General features: G+C 39.7%; 2 protein-coding genes across 3 annotated transcripts; both read left to right on the plus strand.

Moving 5' to 3' along the window:
• Positions 1 to 11247: 11247 nt before the first annotated feature.
• On the plus strand, positions 11248 to 17630 carry hoxb8a (homeobox B8a). Of its 2 annotated transcripts, none has more exons than XM_026165930.2 (2): positions 11248 to 12207; positions 16482 to 17630. In XM_026165930.2, exons 1-2 carry the CDS (start codon positions 11775 to 11777, stop codon positions 16889 to 16891), a joined length of 843 nt encoding a protein of 280 aa, XP_026021715.1. In that variant the 5' UTR covers positions 11248 to 11774; the 3' UTR covers positions 16892 to 17630. The 2 variants fall into 2 exon arrangements, with proteins under 2 accessions (XP_026021715.1, XP_026021716.1); XM_026165931.2 differs by having other exon boundaries at positions 11250 to 12207; positions 16485 to 17630.
• A 1024-nt stretch (positions 17631 to 18654) lies between these two features.
• Positions 18655 to 26262, plus strand: LOC113021324 (homeobox protein Hox-B7a-like). Its single transcript, XM_026165933.2, is given in 3 exon segments — positions 18655 to 20424; positions 20427 to 20786; positions 25253 to 26262. Coding segments are annotated over 3 exon segments (765 nt in total). The 5' UTR covers positions 18655 to 20279; the 3' UTR covers positions 25513 to 26262.
• Positions 26263 to 27742: the final 1480 nt, after the last annotated feature.

Here is a 27742-nt window from a genome sequence, read left to right on the forward strand (position 1 = left end):
ACATGCGCGAGCGCTTGTGTGTGTGTGTGTGTGTGAGAGAGAGAGAGAGAGAGAGAGAGAGAGCGAGAGAGAGAGAGAGAGAGAGGGGGGGGGGGGGGAGTTTGTGTGTGAACCAAAATACATATACAATACATCTACTCCTTTTTACAAAAAATTATAATGGGTTTGTATGGCCAGATGTTTTTTTAGCAAGAAGAGAAACCTGCCCTTTCTCCGAAGCATCAACAAATCCTCTATTTACACAAATGTTTACATGGTTTGCGCATGCCTCAAAGACTTCATTTCGTCGTACATCGTTTTGTGTGTAAATCTGTCAGAGGGGATGCTAACAGGAAAAAAAAAATAAAGAGAAGTTTCTTGATATGAAATATTTCTTATTTATTCTATATAAAGTGAATAACCTTGTCTTATTGGAATAAGTTGAGTGAGTTGTCCTTTCGGGAAATTACATTTTACTGTAATATAGATGACTGTTCGTTTTGTCTGCCATGTTCTGTAGATTCTATTTCCATGTTGTTGTACCAACTGTCTAAAACATGTTCTGATGTCAGTCCGGTGAACCTCTTGTGTCATTGATTTTGTATTTTTTATTTTTGTTTTGGTGAACAATAACATTCTGGTGATGTATTGGGGCAGAGATTCAACAGTATTATAATTATCTGCCCTTACTCTGACTTCCACTATTTACTGTCCTGACAAAGGAACAATCATTTCTGGATGTCGCAGTTCTAGAAGTCGTTCTTATAGAACTACATGGCTTAACTCTATATTAATCCATGCGTTTTCAAAACAAAATCAAGCCACGTGAACACAGAGGTGTAGCAAACATGAAAGGATACACGCAAACAAACACAAACCGGAGGAGAAAATGATGAAAGGACATAGCACCTCCACACTCCAGTGGACCTGAACACCACGTGTGTGTAATACAAGGTGCTGAAGCTCAGTGCACACAAAATCCTCTTCATAGCCCGTCACCTATGAGACCACATGGCTTAACTTTATATGAAGACATGTTTCTTTAAGACAAAATAAAGCCACGTCATCACAGAGGTGGAGTAAGGATGAAAGAGGTCACGCACACACTCACACAAACACACACACAGACACACAGGAGTTTTTTTATTTTTTTAGAAAATGTATGCACACACTCTGACTCCTTAAAGACTCTTTAAAGCCCTGGTCCTTTTTTTGCTTGGTTTGTTGTCTCTTGTTTCTTTATGCAATTGCAAACTTGAGATGGTGAGACTAATTATATTAAGAACATGTTTAGTTTGATTACCATGTTGGTATATAGGCTTATGTATTTAAATGTGAGGAGGTTCAGAGTTAGTAGTTTGTGACGGAAAAGACAAAAGACAAAGAGACTGAGGGATAAAAGCAGATGAAACAGCATGTGTTTAAAATATGTGTCTCTTCAGTTCTACACTGCAACTGAAAAAAGAGGGGCGTCTGTTTGGCTGCAACACCAAAAGCCTGTAATAAACCCATAGCCCCCCACCCCCACCCCCAAATACACACACACACACACACACACACACACACACACACACACACACACACACACACACACACACACACACACACAGATGATGAGTGCATTCATTAGATAGAGGCGTCTCATCCGTCCATTAGGGGCTTGTGAAGCCGCTGTGGTTCCTGTGTTTGTCTCTGCTGCACCAAATGACTCCTACAGACACAAAGTCTGATTATGCATACAACGTCTCTATTTCCTTTCTTATTTATCACAGATACAATTATCATAGCTGAAACTGTAGAAATAGTTAAAAGTTGCCACGGTTATGCTGTTAATGCAGAAAGTTACAAAATAGTAACATAAAGCTCTAGAGTGCCTAGAATACTTAGGTTTGGGAGTACTAATATGAATTTCATTTCTCTTTGTGTAATTTGGTATCAGTGTAGCAATGAGTTATTTAAAAAAAAAAGTAAATTATATATTTGAAAATTGATATCCAGCTGTTGGGAAGTGTGTTTACAGGTGGGTTTGGGCAAGACTTTATAAATATTACTATTTGTGGCTCAGTCTCGTGAAATCATGCTGAATATTGTGGTCCTATTTCCCCAGCAGAGATCTGGCCTACCGTCAAACCCTACCATTTTTCTTTTCAAAAAAAAAAAGAAAAAAAAGAAGAAAAAACAAAGAAACAATAGGTCGGATGTTGAATCCTGGCAAGGGCCTGCATCCAGTAAAGGGTCACCAGGCTATCCCCCCATGCCTACCTTGGAACATGAAAGCAATACATAACTAGAAACATACCCAGATGTCACCAGGCTTAATATCATCTGTGTCACATATTATCAGGAAATACCAATGTGAAGTAGGCTACTGGAAAAAAAAACATACATGTTGCTATACTTGCCATCCCAATGAGCAAGGCCGGCGGATCTATGGATGAGTAGAAAGCTATCATTCTCCCTGACCAAGAAAATTAAATTCTATTATTTTCTATGTGTGTTTGCGTAATTGTGTGTACTTGTATGTTTTGTCTTTCTTCTCGTTCTTTTCCCACACAAGGCTCCAACATTGTTACATATTAAGCACTTACATCAGCGTGTCGTCCCTTTCCCACATTTTGATTTTACCCTCTGTCGTCTGGATATGTGTAACTCTGTGGTGGAACACAACAAATAAATAACTTTGCTTGTGTGTCTCCCTAATAATAAAGAAAATACTCTCTGCTCAGAAAACCCTCAGTATTTTCAGGAGCGAGACGATCTGGAAGATGATAAAGGGTAAGAGTTTTCAAAACACAAGTTATTTGGTCTTTTTTGTATAAGGCACTAGATAGGAAAGTAAGAGACTCAGGGGGAGTGGAGCATAGGAAGCAAAGGTCCTTGCAGTGTGGTATAATCTGATTGTTAGGGTTTTCTCTCTCTTTTATTTTCTGTGTTATTGTAGGGTCTTTACCTTACAGTACAAAGCAACTTGTGGAAACTGTTATTGTGATTTGGCACTATATAATTAAAACGGAATTTAATTGCTCTAATTAATTCAATTGAATTGTACAGCAGCACTGTCAAATCATAGTCTGACAGTGACTTTGAAGAAGAGGGTGAGACTATATATCAGCTAGCTCCAAAACAAGCCTGTTAGCAGCTAGTAATACAAAACAGTATTTTATGTTTTCGATCCAGCAGTACCAATAAAAAGAGCAGCAATGTACAATGGAAAAAAGCATTTTTGCTCAATTTGCAAGTTTGCTCACAAACAAAAGAATGGAACAGTTTCTAATTGTTAAGGTATTTTAACGGAGGGAGGCGGAATATTTAAAAACACGGACACATGACATAAACAATATAAATTGAATTGCATGTGACAGAGTGAACAATGTGTAGAGAGAGAGTGTATTTGAGTGCCAAGCAAAACAATACTTCAGGTTAGCACATATCTCAGGAATGATTTTGACCCACCCATGCCACGTCTTTGAACAACGTGCTTTACAAGTTAGTTAACAAACACGAGCTCCCTCCTCAGTTTTTCTATAGGATTGTGGTGTGGAGTGGCTAGGTCACTGCTTCTTTAGCCACACATTTGTTGCTGAAGTTTTTGGGTCATTGTCATGTTGGAACACCCATTAATGATCTAACTTCAGTGTTCTCTAAGAAGTTCTATGAATTTGACCCTCAATGTGCTGAAGTCTTCCTGTACGCTTAACAGAAAATTGTTTTCACCTTCATGCCTGGTAGAGATGCTGTACTTTGGGTCATATTCAGTATTTCTCTTCCTGCAAACTTAACATGTTGAGTTGATGCCAAAAGCTTGATTTTGGTTTTGTCTGTACTTTCTCCCAGGCCTGTACATCTTCACAGATCCTCCAACATTTCAGTCTACGATATTAGAGGTGCTGCAAAATGTCAATCCATACTGACACAATGTATTGCCAATACCGTGCTTAGTGACTGTGGTCCCAACTGCCTTAGATCATTAACAAGCTCATCCTGTTTAGTTTTGTGCTGATCCATCACCTTTGGGGCTCCAGATCCAGGGCGACTAAGCATTCTTATATTTCTTCTATTTCTGAATAATTGCACCAATGTGTGGCAAGGTCAGATGTTAAACAAATACAAGGCACCTTGAAAAAGTGTACTAAGTCGCATTGGTCTTGTACAGGAAATGGCTACTGAGAACAAATAGGGATTAGATTTAATTTAATGTAATAACTTAATGTATAAGTTATTGAGTCATATAATATTAAAAGCATCTCGAAACTCACTGACAAATTTAAATAAAGGACAAATTATCTAGAAACCCAACTGCCTAACCTGTAACCTTAGTAGGACAATTAATAAGCTCAGCACAGCTTCTGGACATATGTAATGTTAACACTTTAGCTAAAGCATTCATAAGATATTAAATTGCTTAAAACACCACTGAACACAATATGTTACCTGTAATTAAATAAAAGGCAGTTCTGGGAACAGCTTATAGTTATCAAAAGAAACATAACACAGCATAATAAATATATTAACAATCTTCTGTCTGCTGATTTCTTATATATTGATTGTATTCATTAGATTTGAGTTTTTGTTAATTAACATATTTTCCATTTAATTTTGAGTACACCGATTAAATTATTACATACATTTTTAGTTAATAAAATGAAGAATGGTAATAATGGTTGATATTTTTGTGATGGTTCTAATATGAAAGGCTTCTAGGAGGAGCAGTGGAAACAGCTTGTTGGAAAGGATTAGAACTGTGATGGTGACTGCAGTTTGAGCACAGCCTTTCTGCTTCCTCTTGGCCCAACCAATGAAGCCTGGGGATTTAAGCAGATTTAGACTCTGGCCCCAACAAAGACAACCCATAAAACATCTGTGAACTCGACAGCAGATGATTGTGATACTTCTCTGAGGTCTGGCAGGGTCTGAGCTTCATTAAATCCAGAAGCGCCTGGTCTCCTGCATCAGGCCTCCTTCCAGCCTTAGCCTGCTGTCCCAGGGAGGGCAGCTGCAGACTGTTTCAACCTAGTGTGTATGTGTGCACACTGAGGGGAGAACTGTGACACATGGCACAGTAAATCTAGGAGAATACTCCAAGCAGGAGTCCCCCATAACAACATGCACAAAGATCGAGTTAGGTTCGGAATAGTAGTGCAGAAACACAAGGGTGATATTATGGTTATATCTAATGAAGGAAGCAGTACAGTTATTGCGGATAAGAGAGACTTAGTAGCAAAACTGGACTTTTTAAGGAATAAACTGCAGGTAGTTTACCAAGCAAAACATTTGCAGTAGCACAAATTTTTTTCTGAGATTTATTAAAATTTGCACTGTCTATGTAGATTTGTGCACCAGAAGAAATTCATTTTCTTATTGATCTGTTTTTAATAAAATTCCAACTCTTTGGTCTGGAGTCAATCTTGGTCATAGTGTTGAATTGCAATCCAAAAGCCATCAACTCCAGCATACAATTCCACTGCTAACTCTACTATTTTGTCTGTAATGTATCCCAGCTGTTAGATAATGTAGAGATTCAGATCTGCTCATTGTGCAGTGATTTAGCTGTGTGGCGAAAGTAGGCACAGGTCTCATCATTTCAGTGATATTTTCAGGAACTAAATGGGCTGAACAAGACAAAGCACGTGGTACTATTGCTGGCAAGAAATCATATTTCAGCCCACGTGGATGTGGCCAATCCAGTACATCTTCACTTTATCCTCTCATATTAAGTCCACAGATAATAACTGCCTCTGCTGACACATTCTGGGTGGATCTGAACGCGTAGCAGACCTGCCTCCCCCCCTGCTTTGAGATTCTTCTATAATTCATCAAGCTGTAGAGGAAATCATTCATATTCATAAATTTACTTAAAAAGAGTTATGGTCCTGCTGATATAAATGACTATATGGATCACATCATATCAGCCATTCTGGACTCATTAGCAGTTGGACAGCAAGCCAAGTGCTGTTGGCTGCATCGCACATGTTACAGCTGTCTCTGACTATGCTGAACAACAATAATAATAATAGCATCAAACACAGAAATAATAACAGTATGTGCACATGTGACAACTGCCTATTAAAGCATAGAGAAAAAGAATATAGGACAGAGGAATAAATAACTGCTCAGAAAGCTGAGCTTGCTGCTTGTTTCTTACTGAACAAAACTATTAAAGAACTAATAGGACTGGGGCAAAAATTAATTAACAAGAACAATGAAAATAACAAAACTACTGATACAGCTACTACTGTTTCGACAAAAAGTAACAATAAGAATACAAAGAGCAATATGTTTACAACTCTTACATCATAAATAAGGAAAGATTTGAAAAAGGAAGTTTGAGAAAAATAAGTAATTCATATCAAACTTCCCAGGACAAATTTCATGTGCAGATTTCATCATTTAATATATTTTCAATAATATTTATTATCTGAATTTTTAACCTCGATACGGGGTTAAAAAAATACAGTGCTTAACAAAGTTATTAGACCAACACCCACTGTATAATAATAATAATAATAATAATAATAATAATAATAATAATAATAATAATAATAATAATAATAATAATAATAATAATAATAATAATAATAATTATTATTATTATTATTATTATTATTATTAGTTGCAGTAGTAGTAGTAATTAGTAGTAGCAGTAATAATACTAAAAAAAATAGTTTTTGAATGATGAGCAATCTGTCTGATATAGACAAATAGATATCCGATCGTAAGGTATTCTCTCATTTAAGGCCAATATGTCCGAGCAGCGTTTTTCTATTGCGGCTCTTTTTCTTGTTTGTCACATAACTTATTTTACACACTTCCTATCTTCAAACACGGAAACAAGCAGCAAAAGAGGAGCAGGATGTGCTACGTGTGTGCCTTGGGGGGGAGGGGGGGGGGGGTGAATGGGAACGGATGCGTTAGAAGAAGCCGCCACCGACTGTCGTAAAAATAGCGAAGAAGAAGATGGAAAAGAGGAGAATAGGCGGGAGAGACTGAGAAAAGATTCAAGGCGGTGCGGCGCAATAAAAGAATATGACGGCAATAAAAGTTTATAGCTTATAAATTTCTGAAAGTTAAGAACTAAACGGCTGTAAAGCAAACACACCTAGAGAAGAAGAACAGCGAAGCAAGGAAAGCCACAAAGACGGAGGAAATATGAAAGCAAAGTTTCAAATCTCCCTGCTTGATAATTTATTTGAAGCCTTTTGTGAACTTAAGCTGGAGTCATGAGATGAAGGCAAATGTTAGTCCAAACGTTGAAAAATTGTAGCTATATTTAAGACTTCCTGGCTTATAGATAAAAAACAGAGAAAAAAAACTTAGAAAAAAGACAAAACAATAAAAATAAAAACATCCTCCTTCTCCTTTTTAGTTTTCAGCTTCAGGACTTTTATGGCTCTGTAGCCGTTTGGTTCTATGGGCCTATTCTGGCAGCCTTGTGTGTGTGTGTTGTCTTCAAGCCCATCTCCCTTTGTTTCTCTCAGATGCATACTTACAGCGGAAGCCATAAAAGCCACCACCACAAACAAAAAGAAAAAAACGCAGACTGCAGACTCAGTCAGACAGATTGAGAGCTGACCAAGTATCGGGCTTGAGCTCGGGCTGTACAGGGTGGGAGGGCAGAGCAATCTCCGCATGTTGCTGAACCGATGGATTGAGCTGCAAGAGGATTTTTGTTTGTTTGTTTGTTTCTCTTTCGTTGTTTGTTTTTCCCTCAAGGGGATTATAAACATGTGATACATGTGCTAAGCTATATTCAGAGACAGAGTCTTATGCTTTTATTACTTATGCTAAGTAATAATGTTATCCTATTCATTTCTCTGTGGTTTTACCATTCGGCAACTTATAGTGTTCACATTCCCACAGAGGTGAAATTGAGGATCTGGGCGGCAGTCTCTTCAGATAATGGTAACAACTGCTTTTTACAGTCTGTTTACAACCTGCAATTTAGCCACCGCGCACACACGCGCACACACAATCACGCCACAGGTCCCGCCAAACATTAAAGAAGCAATCATGCGCTGTAATAAAACCGGTTTGTCTGCACTGAACTGGATACAGAGTGGGAAACACACTGTTCACTTTACATCACTGCGGCTTTGCTCATTTGAAAATAGAAAATCAGGGTAACCAAAACACAATTTCAAAATACCATTAAAAATGAAAATAGCTTTCTATTTTCTTTGACGCTTCATCATTAACCTACTTACTTCCTCTCTTAATTAACTGTAAATAGTGGACTGAAGTGTCACAAAAATATAGTATTAGGATCCATATAGTATCAGTCATTCATTTATAATCTGAGAGAATCTATAACTGACGAGAAGGTCTGAAACTTTATATGTACAACATTAGTTACTTATAACATTATCTTATGCACATTTTTGGCAAGTTACATGCCTTTGTATTTGTATATATCGCGGTTATGATAAAAAAAACCCGCTAACTATATTAGAAAAAAATAAAAACATAAATTGTATATTTATGTGTACATTAGTAAATCTATTATATGCAAACCGTTACATAAAGTCTAGAAGCTAATCGTCCTGGGATTAAACGTAATCTATTTTAGGTGGGCTATAAAACCTTACATAAAGAAAAGTGTAGTGTGGCGTAAAGAACACAGATAAAAAGCTGCAATCTTAAAAATTATAGTTTTTACTGGTGTTACATTTAATGTGGAGGTTCCTGGTTTGAATTTATTCGTTTGTTGTTGGTTAAAGAGGTGTCCTTGAGACAGAAAAATAAATCTATTATCTTTAGTTCACTTTTGCTTTTGGGGCAGTGTTTTGTGGTATGAAAGTAAGGCAAGTACAGTAAATTTCATAATGCCAGAAAAAAAAGAAGTATATCAGCTACTGGCTGCTTTAAGCGGATTATTTCCCCTTTAATTTCCAGAAACACATTAACGTGCCACGGATCTGTTTTCATTTCACTTCATTTTTTTCGCCACAAATCCCAAATCGACCCTCGCATCAGACTCACAATTACGACGCAGGGTTTTATTTTAAAGCATCTTATTTAGCTTTATGTGCCGACATAATAGAACCATAAAGCCACATTAGAGGCTGTCTTCCTCCCCTGCGGCCTTACTGTAGCTGACCGCTTGATGGCACTCTTGCTTCACGGATATTTCAATTCTCGATGAGGCTTTCCCTGCCTTGACGGGAAAAGGATTCATTTGAAGGGGGCGAAACTGGGCCTATTCCATTTTGATGTTTTGTAAAGATTTATTTTAAAGAAGAAGATGATACTTTTTGATTTTGGTTTAGGAAATTCGGATACCTGATGACATTTTTTTTTTCACTTTGCTTTAGAACAAATAGTGAAATCTGAAGTAGTTGTAGGGCGTTTTACAGCGCAGTGGGCGAAGAGGAAGAGGCTGAGGCCTTGAAAAAACTAATAACCCATTGGTATGCGGGATATGTATTTTCAGAATTCTCATTGAAGACCTTGCTGCGGGGTTGTAAAGGTTTGCTCTAAAAGGTGAATATACTATATATGTTTGTCTTAATGGAAACGTTTTATTTTAAATATCATCAAGGCCTTACCTCGTGCGATCATATTCTTCTACCCATTCTCTGATATTTTGATCAGAGTAGATTTAATACGTAGGAATTGTTAGCATTGTTATTTTTCATTTAGTTAATCCCGCTCTAAATGCGCTGCTGTGAGTGTGAACGCATATGTCTAGATGTTTACGGCAGAACTGAACTCTATTTTTCTTTGAGCCCTCGTGCTGTTTTGCCCAGTGTGTGAACATTTAGCTGTTTTTTTTTTTTGGTTTTGGTTTTTTTGAGAACCACATTCTCATCTCACCATGTAGATATCAAATCTCATAATCATACTCTTTATTGGAAGTGTAAAACACGGAGTGAAGAAGTTTCAATAAGATCATATTCGGGAAATAAAATATGGCAGCAATTACTCCTCGTAAAGTCAGGCAGACAATCAGCTGATTTAAAGGAGCTCAGTCTGTAATTCTGGCTGTTGCCGGAATTTTGGCCTCTTGTGTCATGGCCGTGAAACGTAAATAAAATCAGTTCTGGTAATTTTAATTCATTTAATGTTTATTTTGGCTGCTTTTAGCAGCGATAGCTCGAAAATAAAATAATATTAACCGAGTCTGAAAACGACTTTAGAGCAGCTGCTGTACTGGAACTCCCATCACAAAGTGGATGAGTCTTGGTAATTAGATCAAATATTTATTTATTTATTGTTGCTGTTGTTATTATTGTGCCGGAATTGAAGGAAGACGAGACGAAAATTATGATACGTAGCAAGGATAGGGCTTTTATGGCCTCCAGTTTTGCAAAGGGCGCGTCGTAAAGCCCCCTTTTTGTTTCTCAGCTGAAAGGACATAAACAAGCAAACCAAGCCCCTCTGCTTTATAATTTGTCTCAGCGTTAGCAGCCACGTTCTCCTCGCCTGTTACATTTGCTGGTCATCCTTGCATATTTATACAAGCACATGATTATAAGAAGACGTGTTTATTTTCTGGCCACACGCAAACATCAGCAGTCGAAACGGAAAGAATAATGCTAAAACCTCAGTTAAATTTATAGGGAAACTCTGGTCTACTCACCCCCCATCTACCCTCCCCATCTCTCGTTTCATTGTGAGTTAAACACTCTCTGTCGGGTTCCCTGATATTTTCACGCCTTCGCTTCCACTGCAACTCCACTTGAAGGAATCAGGGTGAGAAATAAGAACGATTCATTAATGACACACATAAACATAGCAGCACCGGTGCAGCCAACACTAACCTGTGCAAAACTTAAGGCATCGCTTTTTATTTTGGTTGGATAGAGGAGCGGTGTGTGCGCGCGCCCGTGTGTGTGTGTCCTCTTTTCTTGCTTTATATTCTTCACCTTCTTCATCCTGTTCTTCTCCTTCTCCCGTTTCTTCTCCCATCTTTTTTCCTTCTCTCATTACATTTTTATAATCACAGGCGCACAGAGGCTCCGTCAGACGGAAACTATCATCTATCAGTTTATAAGCGCGTGCGTGCGCAAAAAGAACGGGGGAAATTGAAAAAAAAAAGACTCCGCATGTGTTTGTGTGTGGTTTGCGCGCGGGCTGGTGCACACTTGTCGGTATGCCTCGAAACCCAATGGGATGAAGAGCTGATAACAGATGCAAATTATCCTTGAAACACACACACATACACACACCCTGGCCCAGGAGGCGACAGAAAGAGAGGGCGCGTGAGACACAGCCGGAGAGAGAGCGAGAGAGAGGGGGGGGGGGGGGGGGGTGAGCGAGAGAGAGCGAGCAAGGGAGAGAGAGAGAGGGAGAAGGAGAAAAATATGAAACAACTCATTTGCAGGGGAGTAAATCACGGAAAAGCCGTTTGAGAGCGCGACAGGGCTTACAGCGCAAACACCGGAATTGTGATGCGCACGAGCCCTTCCTTATCCTCTTCTTCTCCTTCCTCTTATTTTTCTTCCTCTGGGCTGGAAATTCTATGGAGTCACTGTGATTATTGTTATATTATTGTTGTTGTGGTGCTGGTTGTGGTTCTCACATTTCCGGCTGCCGTCACCGTTACTCACACCGCAACCGACTCGTCTGTTGCCGCCGTGAGGTGGAAAATACTACAACAACGGTCACTTACACCGGCGGCGGACTTGCCTCACTCTCCCTGCTCACTATCTGTGTGTGTGTGTGTGTGTCTGCCTCAAACCGTACCACAGAAGCAGCAGGAAAAAAAGAAAACAGTTGAAAGCCACTGGTCTCTTCCTTCACCCTCACTCTGACTCTGCCGAGCCGAACACAAATTAAAACAGAAAACAACACAAAAGATGAGTTCATATTTCGTCAACTCGCTCTTCTCCAAATATAAAAGCGGGGACTCGTTACGTCCGAACTACTACGAGTGCGGGTTCGCGCAGGACCTGGCTGGCAGCCGGCCCACCGTGGTGTACGGCCCGAGCTCCGGCGCCACCTTCCAGCACGCTCCGCAAATCCAGGACTTCTACCACCACAGCGCCTCGACGCTGCCCAGCAACCCATACCAGCAGAGCCCGTGCGCGGTCACATGCCACGGTGAACCAGGGAACTTCTACGGATACGACGCCTTGCAGCGGCAGACACTTTTCGGCACCCAGGACGCGGATCTGGTTCAGTACAGCGACTGTAAGCTGGGAGGCGCGCCCGGACTCGGGAGCGAGGACGCGGAGGGCACCGAGCAGAGTCCCTCGCCGACGCAACTCTTCCCTTGGATGAGGCCGCAAGGTGAGGAAATGGCGAGTCTAGTACATTTTTTCTCTTCTTTTTTCCCTCCAAACCATAGAACTTCACTCCTACAAAGCAGTCTGCAGTAAGAGCAAAGCTGCTTGTCCTCCAGGAACCGAAGGCAGAAAATATAATCATACAGGGAGCAGGAAATAGTGGGAGAAAGTTGGAGAAGTTGTTTTGAAAGCAGCAATTTAGGGAGAACAATTAGAGGTTCCTGCGTTCAAAGTGGGGAAACAATAGCACGTTTATGGTTTTATTGGTAGCAGCAAAACATGTGTGAATGACTTTAGGGTTTAATTGCACCGTCCCAAACAGAGAGAGGAAAAGCCCCGGGATAAGAAGGGGGGTGATGGAAAATAGACAAGAAACGGGGAGAAATGGTGGTTGACGAGGGGGAACTGAACCTCAGTGCCTCCAGTTAGAACTAAACGCAGAAAATCTTAGTTTCAACAGACAGGAAGAAGATACCGAGATGTTGAAGGTAGTTGTTTCCAGCCTCACCGACACATTTTGGACATGCAGCTCTGACCCCGGTTAAACTTTTACTGGGCTTTGTTTTTTTCGGTTTACGACTTGCCTGTGGTGGGATTATTTGGCTACACGGTGGTCAGTTGTCTACAGAGCTCAGAGAATGCATGTGAGAACAGAGAGAGCATTTTTTTGCCATTGCACAGCGTCTGTGGTTTCTAAATTCACAGACCTCGCGTAACAAAATTATCCCCCAGCAGAAGTCCCTCGGATTCATATTTAATTCGCTTTTGTGTTTTGTGGTGCAAAAAGCCATTGATATATAGATGAGGCCGGATCGGTTCAACTCCTTCACATTATAAATCACGTAAGATGCATAAATGTGACTTTCTTTGAAAGAACTGTTTTAAAGCAGAGCCGGGTTCTAATTTATAACGTAAAGCAGCACCACAGTCAGACCTAAAGACTTGTGCAAGTTGGCATTTTTGTTTTTTGTGCTTTGAAGGGAGAGAGTGAATGGACTGGCATGTATAGTAGCCTGTTTTGTCTGAGTCCATATCTCTCTCTCCTGCTCTGTGTGTGAGTATGTGTGTGTGCGCGCGCGCTTATTTTATGGCTTATGTTCTCGGCTGTATTTTCAAAGTAGGGCTGCAGACGCTGTTATGACCTGTGCTGAACTTTTGTGACTTCAAGCTAATGATCATAAAATTAAAAATAAATAAACAACAACTCAGATGTGTATTAATCTGAAGCTACCTTCTCTCCATCCTTACAGGATGCAGCTTTTTACCCAGCTGCTAAAGAACCTAGCAATAATAATAGCGGGCAATTCACATTTACGCACGATTTAGCAAAGCGTTTCCTACAACATTTCCGCCTCAGCGTTAGTGTAAATTCTGGTATTTTACATCTTAAAACGATGTACTTGCTCGACTCCCTGCTTATCATAACTGTGTGTGTAAAGTCTCTTTACAAAAACAGAAACAAAATAAAATAATGATAAAACGGAGACGCACCAGAGACCGAGCGGACTAAGGTTTTAGTCTTTTTACTCTTCTTCCCCTTCCATTTCATTTTATATATATATTACACCCCTCCTTTGGAATATATATATATATATATATATATATTCCAAAGGTGGGGTGTAATATCAGAGTTTGACTGTAAACTTGCGAACATGAGCCAGTTTTACGACTTCACCCCTGTGGTTGGAAGTCTTGATAAATGATTTCTCTGTACGACCTTAAACATGACACAAAGAGAACAGAAATGTGATTAGGCCAGCTAATAAATGTCTATGTGTAATGGTATTAGCTCCCGTTGGCCCAGCTTTCACTGGCATCTGCTGTCTCCTTCCTCAAATGTCATCTCCCGTACATTTATTTAGTATTTGTTCCAGTGGCTTTGTAAAGGAAAACAACTAAATTTGTTTCATTACTGTAAGCTTATAACAACATTTTCAACAATACAGCATGCCACAAAGGTAGCATATATTCTTAATGGAAAAAACACAAGCTAACATTTATATGAGAAAGATAAGTAGAACTATTATTCTACTTATCTTTCTCATATAGACACATATATTCTTCGAACACAGGCTGTACGTAAACGGCGAGGATTGAAGGTTCAGTTCCTCGTGGTGTTGCGTCGTAAGAAACTGTATAGCACGGCTACTGTCACACTCCTCTGACAACACACACAGAGGACCTCTACACCGCTTACAACTTTTTGCATTTCCATGTCTAATCTTTTCCCGCGGCTTGTTCCCATATTGTGGACATGTAAACTTTGTGCTCTTTTTAAAAATTAGACCGCAACCTGTACAACTGTTTCGGTAAGATGTGTTCTTGATACAGTGTAGTGCAGGAAATTTCAACATTTACCTAGTCACCCCTAGTGTCACCCCTAGTGTCACCCTATATCAGAGTGGTCGACTATATGAGACTATGCCCTCAAACTTTACTTAAACCCTTACATTTTAGCGTTGCGGAGAGATAGTTGTCTGCATGTGAAATGGGGGCTGTAGACCCAGAGTCCACTAGAAGTCCATTAGAGGCTTGACGACCCCCCGTCCCCAAAAAACAAAAACATCAAATATGAATTTTCTCGCTCTCTCATAAAACATTCTTATTAGTCCAATACGGTTCAACGTGTTCCCAGATCGATGGTCTTCGAGCACGATTAGCGACAATCAATACAAAACTTGTAAAAGCTGAGTTTCCCTTCAGAGCAATACTTTGGACGCAGCCTTTTTTACTTCAAAGCTTTTATGGCCACTGGCATATTTTGTCCATGGCACGGCGCTCCCTTTTTATGACATAATAATAAAGGCGAAAGACAAACATGTTTATGGAAATATAATCACTTACACAAATGTCCTCTTTGTATAAACCGTGGAGATACTGCTGCCAGGCTGTCATGGTTAAATGTGTCGTTTTAATCGTCCACTTTACGCTGAAACAACTTGGAGTTTATTAACAGCCCCAAGATGTCATGTTGGATGCATTTTAGCTTAACCTTTAGACATTATTTCAATTTAAAACATCGCCCAGTTTGTTGAAAAATGTACCTTCCAAGGGTTTATATAAAATGATACGAATGCCAGAAAAGAACCAAACCATATCAATAGACTACAGCACAATGCGGACCTGCATTTAGCAAATGTTTTGAGAAATAGTTCCTTCTTATTCCAAAATTTCATTGTGGGCATCTTTTAAAGTCCTTAGAAAAGACCTTTAGGCTCCTCTCAAATACGCTGAGTATTTTTCACGTTTGAAAAGCATTTACGATGCATTTATAGTACTAAATATTTATATGCACAAGGGGAAGTCTTCAGTTGATTTGTCTACATAAGAGACGTCTTAATTACTGCAGTAAAACCGGCTGAGCGGTATAGAGTTTCAGTTTTTAGACTCGTGTTCAAAGAGCGCGTGCGTCCATTTTTACTGTGCTCTTGTAACTTCACGTACGGCTGTCACATAATTTCACAGCGCCTGCATTAAACTGTTTTTTTTTTCCTTTGGCACATGCGTATTTGATCCAGACTGCAAATTGTATAACACTGGACGATGTCTCGCTTTGTGAGTCGTGTTCATTTCTGTCTGTAAACGAGCCTACTGTAATTGGCACGAAAGCTAATTCCCCATCATTAGCAGAACAAAGAACTTGTTGGAGGAAAAGCGATGACCTGGGAGTGTACATGCCAGTAGACGCCTCCAACAAGGTGAGGTTTAGACGTACAAGGTGGCAATTTGTGTATAGTGTTGAAATTGTTATAAGAGCAATATGAAATATAGACATGTAAACATTATAAGTTAAAGGTCAACACGAAAGGAGCCATAGCAAGTAGACAAAAAGCACTGATTTAGATGGGAGAATTTAGCAACACTTTGGAAACTTATTTTCAGGCAAAGTCATCAAACGTTTTTTGTTTGCTTAAGTTAAATTTCATCCACATCCACCACTCTTTTGTGTATTAAAATCAGAGGCGTTTCAAAATGACCGAGGAGACTTTGCTAACACCACGGTGCACTCACTACAATATTCGCAGTCAGTTGATATTGGTAAAGGTACAGTAATACGTCAGAAATAATGAGAGCATTACCAAATCCATAAGAAAAAGAAACACTCAAAATATCACGAAGGCGAAGGTAAATTTTCACGAAAACCTGAAAGTGCTGAAGGTTTCCCACGCAAGTGCATTTGAGTGCGTGTGTGCGTGGTGTCAAGTTGATTATTAGACATGGAAGAATGAAGTTTTGTGTCTAACAATTTTCTCTCTTCACTCTCCCACCTTCCCCCAGTAGCTGCTGGCAGGAGGCGGGGCCGCCAAACCTACAGTCGCTACCAGACCCTGGAGCTGGAGAAGGAGTTCCTGTTCAACCCCTACCTGACCCGGAAACGCCGTATCGAGGTGTCGCACGCGCTGGCGCTGACGGAGAGGCAGGTGAAGATCTGGTTCCAGAATCGGAGGATGAAGTGGAAGAAGGAGAACAACAAGGACAAGTTCCCCAGTAGCAAGAGCGAACAGGAGGCAGTGGAGAGGGAGAGGAGGGAGAAGGAGCTGCGGGATGGCGTCAGCGGCGGAGGTGGCGGTGGTGCAGGAGGAGGAAGTGGAGAAGGAGGTGGTGGAGGAGGCTCGGTGGCAGGCACAGCGGGGTCACAGGCTTCTGTGAACGACGATTGCTGCGAGAAAAGCCACAAGCAAATGTAGGGGAGAAAGAAAATGGGGTAGATGGGGACAGGGTGGGTGTAAATGTTAGGCAGGATGGGGTGAGGGGTGGGCTGTTTTTTCTTAACTGAGGCCACTGGACTCCCCTGCTGTCTCCACGATTCAATCGTTGGAAGGGAATGTGAGTTTCTAAAAATGGTGACTGGCTAACTAGATGGACTTGAGAGGAAAAAAACGTGACAATGAAGCAAGAAAACATAGTCTACACTAGTGTTTAAAATAAACTTAAAAAGAAGAAAAAAAGATAGCTTTCTTTCTTTGTGGAACAATTATCGTGGAAACATTTCTATATTGTTAGAAGTTAATCATTAACAATTTTATCTTTGGCAGCTGTATAGTTTTTAAGTTAAAATGATGATGATGATGATGATGATGACGACGATGATAATGGTGCACTTTTTACTGTACTTTTCACTTCTATGTTGTTGTTATGGCAATGATTGATGATGATGGTGATGACGTAGCAATTAATGAAATTTCCAACAACATGAAACTGCCTATTTATGCCGTTTTAGTAGGTCGGGTCTCTTTTTTACACCCTCTAACTGTCGTTTTTTCCCTTTGTTTATTTGTTTGTTTTCTTGTTTTATTTTGTTTTTTGATTGGTGGTGTTTGTCTTATGTTGTTTTCTCTTTGGGGAGGGGGGTTAAACGCATGCGCGCAGTGCAGATTCAAAAGCAAGAACATTTATAAGAATAAAAATGGGAAAATGTGATAAAAAGTCGAAGCTGAGGGTTCCTTTTATGTCTTCGTATAATCGTATAATCCCCGCCTTTCATCTTTTGTGTGGCACTCTCCATCCTTTCCCGCATCCTTCCATCCTTTTCCTTTTTATCCCTCTTCACTCTATCACCACGCAGACTTGCCAGACCGCTCAGTTCACGAGGCCAAACATTTAGCCTTGACTCGGAAATCTCTTCTTAAAACAACAGACATCCACCCTCTTATACCCTCACGGTGACACACTCGCGCACAATCCTCATCCTTCCAAACATTACTTTATTTATGGCGTGCCACTCCACCTGCATTTACATTATTAGAGACCTCTAAAGTTATCATTACACCGTCTTCCATCATCATCACGGTGATACTTCAGATCCGATTGTTTCCATATGGGAAGCTCAAATTCAGGGAGCATGCGCTTGTCCGCATTCACCTAAACTGTAGCGTATCCGTGAAGTCTGGGTTTGAATGCTATCAAATCACTGAATATTTGGCTGGTCGGGTTTTCAGGCGTTGGCTGGAAGACAGATTCAGAGTAAAGCTTTAATAGGACGACAAATAGGCTTCGAATAATTGCACAAATCTAACAGGCTTTGACATATTGAGGCAAAGTGGACCACATGTGCAGTTTCCACAATAAAAGCACATGCACTAATGTATACCTAAATGTTCGAAATATTTCATTCTGTTTGTCATTTTTAGTTTTAAAGTAATGAACCACAGTTAAGAAGCCTGTACTTGAAAATATAATTTCAGAGTACATATTTACAGACTGCACTTGTTCATTTCACTAGCTGGGCTTATGTCCTCAGTTTAGGTTTGACAGCGTTTAAGTAGATAAAGGCGAATGGCTCAAACATGAATTAAGCTGCGGTTTGGAGAAGGCCTTGGAGGGGACCCGTGGCGGCTCCCGGGCCTGGCAGATACTCATACTAATGAGAAGTGAAGACGTGAAAGAATTGAAAAAAAAAAAAAAGGGGGGGGGGGGGGGGAGTGGGGCACCAAAACGAGAACGAACGGCTTGTAGAACTGGGATAATGATGTGGTCCCGCTTCTGAAATTCAGATATTTTATGTCCAATAATATTTTACCAGCAGGAGATAGAGACGCACTGTAAATGAGGGATATGGCAGTTGTAGTTGTCAAAATATAAATGTTTTGGGGCACACTGGACAACATTTCCAAGGAGTTTTTTTTATCATATCTGATTGGTGAGCTAAGTAATCATGACTGATATATTTCTGATTTAATAAGCACTTTAAGTATGATCAAAGCATACTATTAAAATATCTAATCTCGGCGGGGGGTTCCTGATGTTAAACAACTGCATGCAAACGTCATAGCCATGCTTTGCGATCTTGTCCTGCTACATGAACAGTTAAAACCGAGACAGATGCCACCTTTTTTCAGAGGTTGAAGCGTACTACATCCGATTATGTCTGACTAGTCACCAAAAACAAATCTTTTTTTCTCAATCCTCAAACTCTCCCTCGTTCTTCCAGTTCATAACTCTTATTTAGACTCAACGCGCAGATTTAATCCTGATTGAATTGAATGCTGCGTGGACATTGAACATCTAAGGACGTAGCAGAGCACCTGCACGCTAGGTGAGTTTCTCTGAATCTACGAGGGCGCAGGATTCATTAAAGCTGAATTCAAGAGTAAAGGTGATTTATGAAACGGCATAGAGAGGTGCGCTTTGTGTTCTTCGGTGAATTTGTATAAGATCAAGACTCGGTATGCTTGTTCTTGAAACCATATCCATTACTCGTTAACTTTTGTTTGCCTGCTTTATAGTTGGAGCGTGATATGGTATGAGCAATATTAAAACGTAATTTTTTTTTTATATTAGTGGAGAGATTTCATCTTTCACCGTTGGCTCACAGAATTATTTTCAAAGTGACACCTTTGGACTGCTTCCATTAAACGTTATCTGTTGTTTGCATTACATCCTCGTCTATCACTCTGCCTGTACTGACCAGACAGCAGCGGCCCACTGCAGGCACACAACAGCTCGTCTGTTCTGCTCTCTGCATGTGTGGTCCCCTCAAACCATGAGCCGGGACAAGACACTGAGAACAAGAGAATTCCGTTTTCTGTTGAAGTCTGCTCGGCTGCTTCGCATACGTTCCAATTGTTCTTCTTCTAATAGTGTCCTCTGCTGTTTGTTTGAAGCCCATTTCAAGTATGGCAGTTAATGATTTAGCTTTGAGTTGAATATTTGTCAGATTTCAGTCTTCTTGGTTTCTAGGTGATTGGCGAAGATTCTGAGTTGCCCCGACTTTTTTGTATAATGTTCTACATGTTGTAGGAGTCACTCCCTGTGATCCCTTTATGATTTTGCATCCGGAGGGAAACCCCGTCCGCCATTGGACATCTTGACATCACATGGACGCTCCGTCACGTGTTCTTGGAGGCAATGGGAGGTGGGGGATGAGAAATACAGGGTGGGGTGATTGTGTGTGTGTGTGTGTGTGTGTGTGTGTGTGTGTGTGTGTGTGTGTGTGTGTGTGTGTGTGTGTGTGTGTGTGTGTGTGTGTGTGTGTGTGTAAAACTATAGACAGTAATACCCCACCAATAATTCACTATCGCTCCTAAAAAGATCGACATTCAACCACCCAGGCCCACAAATCACCGGAGCCAAATTATGAGTTCGTTGGACTTCGCCAACGCGCTGTTTACCAAATACCAACAATCCACAATGAGCTGTGGACTGCTTTCAGCGGACACTTCAACTTCTCACTGTCCGTCTTCTTCTCCTTTTCCCGCCGTGTCTTCTTCGTGCGCCTTCGTGTCCGAGGATATCGCCACCATTATGCATCCAGTGAGAGAGGCAGCAGCAGAGTCCAGTTTCCTCCCTCTTCTTCTTCTCCTCCCTCTTCCTCTTCTCCTTTATCATTTGGGTCTTCTCTTTCGGGACTAAACGGGGGCATTAGGGGTGTTGAGGCTACAGAAATATGCTCAGCAGGAGGTTATAACTCACTGGGAGTCCGGCCGTTGAGATGCCCCGCAGAGCTGTTCCCACTCAATCGGACTCAGTTATGCTCGCTGGCTCCGAAGCTTCCTGAGCCGACCTCCAGGAGGCAGAGCAGCCCCGATCAAAGAAGGCTAAACCACGAGAGACTGCGTATTTACCCCTGGATGAAAAGCTCAGGTGAGGAGAGATGGGGATAGAAAGTTATGAGAGGTGATGAGGCGCCCTCCCCTCTCGTCAGCTGGGAACACAGGGAGGTGAACTAAGAAAGAGAACTGAGTGTGTGTGTGTCCTTGTTCGTTAAACGGTCTTTAAACTGTTGGCCCGGTTGCGCAGCGGCCACTGTGGGTTGATGAACTATGCCTGTCAGGGTCTTTTTGCAACTATTTTACAGCACCCCTACCCACTCTGCAGTTCTTTTATGGCTCTGCCATAATGCCATAAAACCAGAATTTAAGACTTTATGAATATTCATGAGGTGATATTGTGTTTAAAAGGGGGGCAGGGTGGAGCTTTATTCTGACTGTTTGAAAATGAAGAAAAATAGTTTTCACCTGGCCGTCAGGAGTGGAATCATCACAGTCAGTGTTTGGCTCAGCTCACCTCATCCTTATGTTTCACTGTCTGCACAAACCAGTCCGCTGAAAGCCCATTGTGCTATTGTACTGTCACACAATAAGCTAACCACTACAAACACTATAAACTAGCAGATCTTTGAAGGCTTGCTCTTTCCCACGAACTGATCTGGCATGCCGACATCGAGCTGTATGCAAAATGGATACTGAGTCTCGAACTACAACAAAGATACCATGTTTTGTTTTTATAACTGGTAAAATTGAACATGTGATACAATATGGGATGTAGGTTAGGAATACTGTTGCGTAAAACCTCCGTAAAAGCGCTGAAGATATCTTTGCCCCACACAGTAAACAGTCACGTGGAATCATATAGGAGAGAAGTGAAAAATGTTAAAGCTTGCCTTGCCTCGCAGGTGAGAACCTGAAGGTTCTTCCTGCGCTTTTAAGTGGCACTATTATAAAGATGTATGGTCAAAGCTGTCATAAAAGGAAATCTTATAACCAAGTATTTGTTAAATAATTAATGTACACTTACTCTGTGCTTTACTTTATGTTTTTACGATAAGAAAAAAGCAAAGACAAGTTTCGTGTGTAGGGGACCCAGGTTTCACTATTATTTATTGTCACCATACAGTCCTCCTGTCCCACAGCCCCCGTGTGGGTGCTTATCTCACTGACAGCATAACAAAAAATTTGAAGTGTCTTTCATTTCAAGAGCTCCATAATGTATAAACATTAAACTGTAAAGAATGAAGAAATTATTTTGGAGTTTCACGTTTTCAGGCAGAAAAGTGAAAACAACGTGTGTCATATAGAATTATAAAAACTTAGTAATGGACAAATAAAATACTAGCCCACATATTGTGGCCTACAAATATAATTAGAATATTTTACCAAGATTAATTAAAAATCTTTTAAAAAAAGAAATGGTGGGAAATCACAGACAGGCACTGCAGAGGCACTGCAAAATCCGTATTGTTGTTATTCCTAGTCTTCTCTATTTTTATTTAATGTGTATTGAGAGACCGAGTGTTCTGAGGTCGAATCAGCCAATCAATTTATAGATGTTGATTTAGATCCAGGCATCCGAAGATGACTGGACAGAGAAGATCCGGATGTTCCCGTTGATAGTGTTGATTAAGGAGACTGCTGGCCTCTCTCTTCGAATGTGTATGTGCGCACAAGCACACCAACAGACTTCTTTTCAATTACTTCGTTTTGGTTTCCCGTGTGTGTGTTTGCACCAGAGAGAGAGTAAGCAACAGCAAATCCCCTTGTTGTCACTGACTGCCAGAGAATTCCAAATCTGGCTCAAGAAAATCACTGCTGAGCAGAAAATATTACCAGCGAAAATGAATTTCACTCTCACTCACACACACACACACACACACACACACACACACACACACACACACACACACACACACACACACACACACACACACACACACACACACACACACACACACACACACACACACACAAACTAGCAAAACATGTCTAGGTGCTGACAGTTACACATACTGATCTGTGGCACAAACCCAGAGGAGACTGCACACACTGAGATACTCGACAATATTCTTGGTGAGCCTTTAAGTGCAGGTTATCGACTTTCTCTTTAAGGACAATGAGAGCAATGTGTATGTAGGCATATATGTAAACAAATATGAGTTTATGTTTGTAATTACTCTCCTTCAATCATTATTAATTATTGTTATGGACTGTGAGTTAAGGGGAAAAAATACCATATAACGTGTATACGTGAAACAGGAGAAAACAGTGAGATATCCACTGACATGAATAAGAATAAACAGATAAACGCATGAACCAGCCAGTTATTACAATGTCCTCAAACACAAATAGCAGCTGCAAGAATGGAAGTAACTGGAAGTATTTTTTTAATTAAATGTATTGATTACATTCATAAATACATTCCCTGAAATGTGTATTTAATAATTACATCTAAAAAGGTGGAAAAACAAATAACCGTGGACAGGAAATAAACATCAGAACATCATATTCTCTTTTAGCATTTGAATGTGACAAGGTTGGTGTCTGTGTGTGTGAGAGAGAGAGAAGAGAAAGAAAGAAAGAACAACAAACCAAAAAAAAAGAAAGAAAAGAAATTGAGGGCTTTTGGCTGAGTGAGTTGACATTCACAGTGGTGCAGTGTTGTCTCACAACAAGATGTCCCTGCGCTTGAATCTCCTCTAGGGACATTCGCCGTGATGCGTGCTCTCTGTGTCTTTCTCTTCAGATACTCTGTCATACTAAAACAGTGCATGGCATTATGCCATTTTAAATCGACCACAGGTGTGTGTGATCATGAATTGTTATATGTTATTTGTCTGTGTTACCTTGTCACAGATTAGCAGTATTTCCAAGCTATATCTGTCTTCTTGCCCTGTGAGACTTGGAAATCGAATAAGTGGAAGGAAATGGATGGAGTCAAGATTCTTTTACAAGCTCATAGACTGATTTTTACCCAAAAGATTTTATTTCCTAATTATATATAATTAGGAAATGAAATCACATCATGCATAATCACACACACACACACACACACACACACACACACACACACACACACACACACACACACACACACACACACACACACACCTACCTTTCGTAAGTATGTATTTAATTTTTGCTTTTTGGTGAAATTTATACACACAGAAAGGAATGATGGCAAATCACAGACAGGCACTGCAAATCCTTTATTGTAATTTCTTAAATTTTGGTTTTGATATAGATTTTATGATTGCACATCTGTGATATATGATTCTTGTATAGTGACAAGTACAACAGACAAAGATTCATGAGCTGTGCTTCCATGTCATACAGTCAATGTCATTTAGGCAGAATAAGAACACATTCATCAGAAGACCAGACATTCTGATTAAAAAAAACTAACCTTTAATAGATTTTATCTATATATATTCACTAAAAGTATTTCATTGTCTTGAATGGTATTCAAGCTACAGCTGCAACTTTATTGGGTTCACCTACAATTCACATAGTAGAAGAAAACGTTTAGTCAATATAACTTTTATTTATTTTTTGTATGATCATTTTGGAAGAGATAGTTTTACTGTCAATATAAAGCGCCTTGAGGCGACTGTTGTGATTTGGCGCTATATAAATAAAATTGAATTGAATTGAATAGTTTGTTTTGAAGCTGTACAGAACACATTACAATAAGGGGACTAGATTTGTCTAAAGGTTTTTCACAAAAATTATATTTTCAGTACATAAAAATACTCAGTCATCATTCCTAATGATAAATATATATTTGCCCCATTAATGATGTCTTTATAGACAATGATGTTGATACAGATTGTGATCCGTCCATCATGTGTAAATATTTTACAGGAACCATGTAAAATACCTTCTCGGTTGCTATACCTAGATTTTCACTGGGTTACACCTAAAAATGTCGTGCACTGTGATCCCAATTGAAAATCGTCCAGTACACAATAGATTTCCACTGATCTCTAAATGTCATGGGTGCAGTACAAGAAGCTTTCTTTTACTGCGATGTGCAGAGGAAATGCGCTTGGACGTTTTTGTGGCCGGCAAATGACCTTTGAGATTTAAAAATGTGACCTATTTTTTTTTTAACCTTCAGGCGATGTGTGACCTCATAAACACAGGAGGTCAATGCAGTTTCACGGATTCATGCATTTTTCACAAGAAGAGGCTTTTTTCTTTAGTTTTAAATTGAATTAACAGTTCTCTACCAACATTGCCATGTGCACGTGTCCGTTTACACTGACTGTATTAATTAGTTAAAAATTACACATCAGTAATCACAGTCAGACTGATTATGCCCGTTTCTCTAAATTCTTTCATTATTTTTGTAGGTGAAAAGGATAGAAGTATATCTCAGACAGGCAGAAGCTAAAACTACGCGTTTCCCCATCATTTAAAAGTTTTTCGGGTTTGCCAGAAAGTGGAGTCGAAAACTAACCGACGAGTCAACAAGCGTTTTTTAACCTACATCATATTTCCTCATCTTTCGAGGAAGATTTTGTTTTGAAAGAGAATGTGTTTTCTTCTGTCCAGTCTCTGACAGACGAAGAGGCCAACAGACGTACACGCGGCATCAAACCCTCGAGCTGGAGAAGGAGTTCCACTTCAACCGGTACCTAACGCGTAAACGGCGGATAGAGGTCGCGCACGCTCTCGGCCTCACAGAGAGACAGATCAAGATCTGGTTCCAAAATCGGAGGATGGAGTGGAAAAAGGAGAACATTGTGACGAAGAGCGGCGCCCCCACAGCAGTGAGTCGAGAAGAAGAGGAGGCGGTCGATGAGGAGGACTGATGTGTGACCATAGATTTTAAGAGATAAGAAAAATGTATCAGAATTTACAGGATAGGACCATTTTCAACAAAGAACTCTTCTGTTACAATTCAAGAATCCTAGACTCCTTCGTGTTATTACCTCAAGTGATTTGCGGCAGAAAGGCACGAGATGGTTGTTGATGCAATGAACAGCAGCACTTGTGACTTCTGTGGATTCGTGTTATATCTATTCCATGTGCAGTTATGTATGTATATATTTTTATGTTTGAAAAAGTCTGAGCCCATAAATCACAATCCAAGAGCTATACTAGCTTTTTGTTTCTGTTATTATTGTTCTTATTATCACTTCAGAGCGAAAGTAGGCAATCCTCTCCGCAATATTTTGATTTGTCCCCTCAATATTTAGCGGAAGAGGTTAATTTATATCCCCCCCTCCCCCCATATTTTAATGCTACTAATAGATTAAAACAGTAAGATTTATTTTTTTAATGACTCAGCAGGTATTCTGCTTAATGGGAAAACTGTAGGAAGAATTGTCCGCGAGCAGTACTGTACTGCATTATACTCCTGTTTGTTTTTGTGTTATTTAGTGTCTGAAAGTTCTGTTTTACCTTATAAGACGTTGTTACCATAAATGTATAAAGATAGACCGAGACATTTCATATGAAACATTCATGTGGTAAGGTGCTCCAACAAATTTCGTTGCAGCAGAAGGCTGATTTTTATTTTAAATGATCGCGTTTTTAAAATAAAATTAAAATTAATCGACTGTTTGCACCAGTGCTTCCTTACTTAGTTGCTGTTAGTGCATATATATATATATATATATATATATATATATATATATATATATATATATATATATATATATATATATATATATATACTGAGTAATTTTATATACTGAAAACATAATTCTAGTGACAAATATTTAGACAAATGAAGACTGAATATAATATTTTCCCCTAAACTTAATTTTTAACAGTCGCTTATTTTGAAAGATGTGCTTAGATATAATTGATGCTAGCACAGTATTCTTCGAGCCCTGTAAAACTAAAGGATGGAATTATAATGTAATAAAATACAAGATTTGGTATCTAGTGGGATCAAATATTTGTACAAAACGCAGTTGTTTTGTTTGTTTGCTTGATTTTAAAACAAACAACCAAACATTATTGACTATACATCGATCTATAACATTAATAAAGGCTAACGCTTTTTATTCATCACCATTTCAATATTTAAAAATCTTTTTTATGTTACTAAAGAAAAGGGTGTTATTTACAAAAACGTGCTTCAATAATCCAAGTCCTTTAGCATCAGCAGAAAATCTTTGTTACTTAAGATAAGAAAAAAATGGACTTTCTTGTGTTGTTGTTGTTCTTCGGCCAAAAATATCAAGTTTGCGCCTTTAGTATCATCAGACATTTCAAGGAGTGTTTGCCTTAAAAAGCCACCCAGTATCATAACATGAGTGTGTGTGTGTGTGTGTGTGTGTGTGTGTGTGTGGGGGGGGGGGGGGTTGCATCCATGAAGAGGCCAAAAACTCCAATAAAGGCATCAGACGAATAAAGCAGATGGGAGGATGGACTAGTTCTTTGTCCTGCTCTATCTGCTCTATGCAGTTGTTTTGTTTTCAGTTAAAATTTAACTCGAGCTATTCAGATAGAGGAAGCATCGGATCCCCTTCTCCTGCTAACCAGACAGTGTGCTGGTTTGGAAAGGTCACACATGGGTCAGTGAGGGTTTAAAAGAAAATCTGAAATCTGCCAAACGTCGAGCCTGTAAATAGGACGCATCATACAGAGGATGACAGAGATAAATGCAGACCAACTTGACTAACAACACAGAAAATACTAATTCTGCTAATATTGGCGCTTTTGATCATATGGGATGTGGTTCCAGTCTGCTGTCAAAGCAAATTCGCTTATAAACTGGGTTTTAATATCAACGAAACCTAATTTAAACGTTTGAAAGGTCTTATATTCTTTGAAGAGATCTTCTTGTAGTAGATGCGGGGAATGGTTCGTCATACTGCAGCAATTTAGACTGCAACCTCTTTAAGATTCAGGAAGCGTTGGATTTGGACTTCTTTGTGGGAGAACAAGACCTGCATTACCAAATAAAATGATGCGTTCAAAGACTTTACGTCAGGTGTACTCCAGACACTCGTCGTTGAAATGAAGCTCTGATGTGCTTGAACATTTCCGATTTCTAACTGTATATCTGTAAAAACATTAATATACTTT

The sequence above is a fragment of the Astatotilapia calliptera genome, chromosome 4 (genome assembly GCF_964374335.1).
Source record: "Astatotilapia calliptera chromosome 4, fAstCal68.1, whole genome shotgun sequence".
Classification (NCBI taxonomy): domain Eukaryota; kingdom Metazoa; phylum Chordata; class Actinopteri; order Cichliformes; family Cichlidae; genus Astatotilapia; species Astatotilapia calliptera.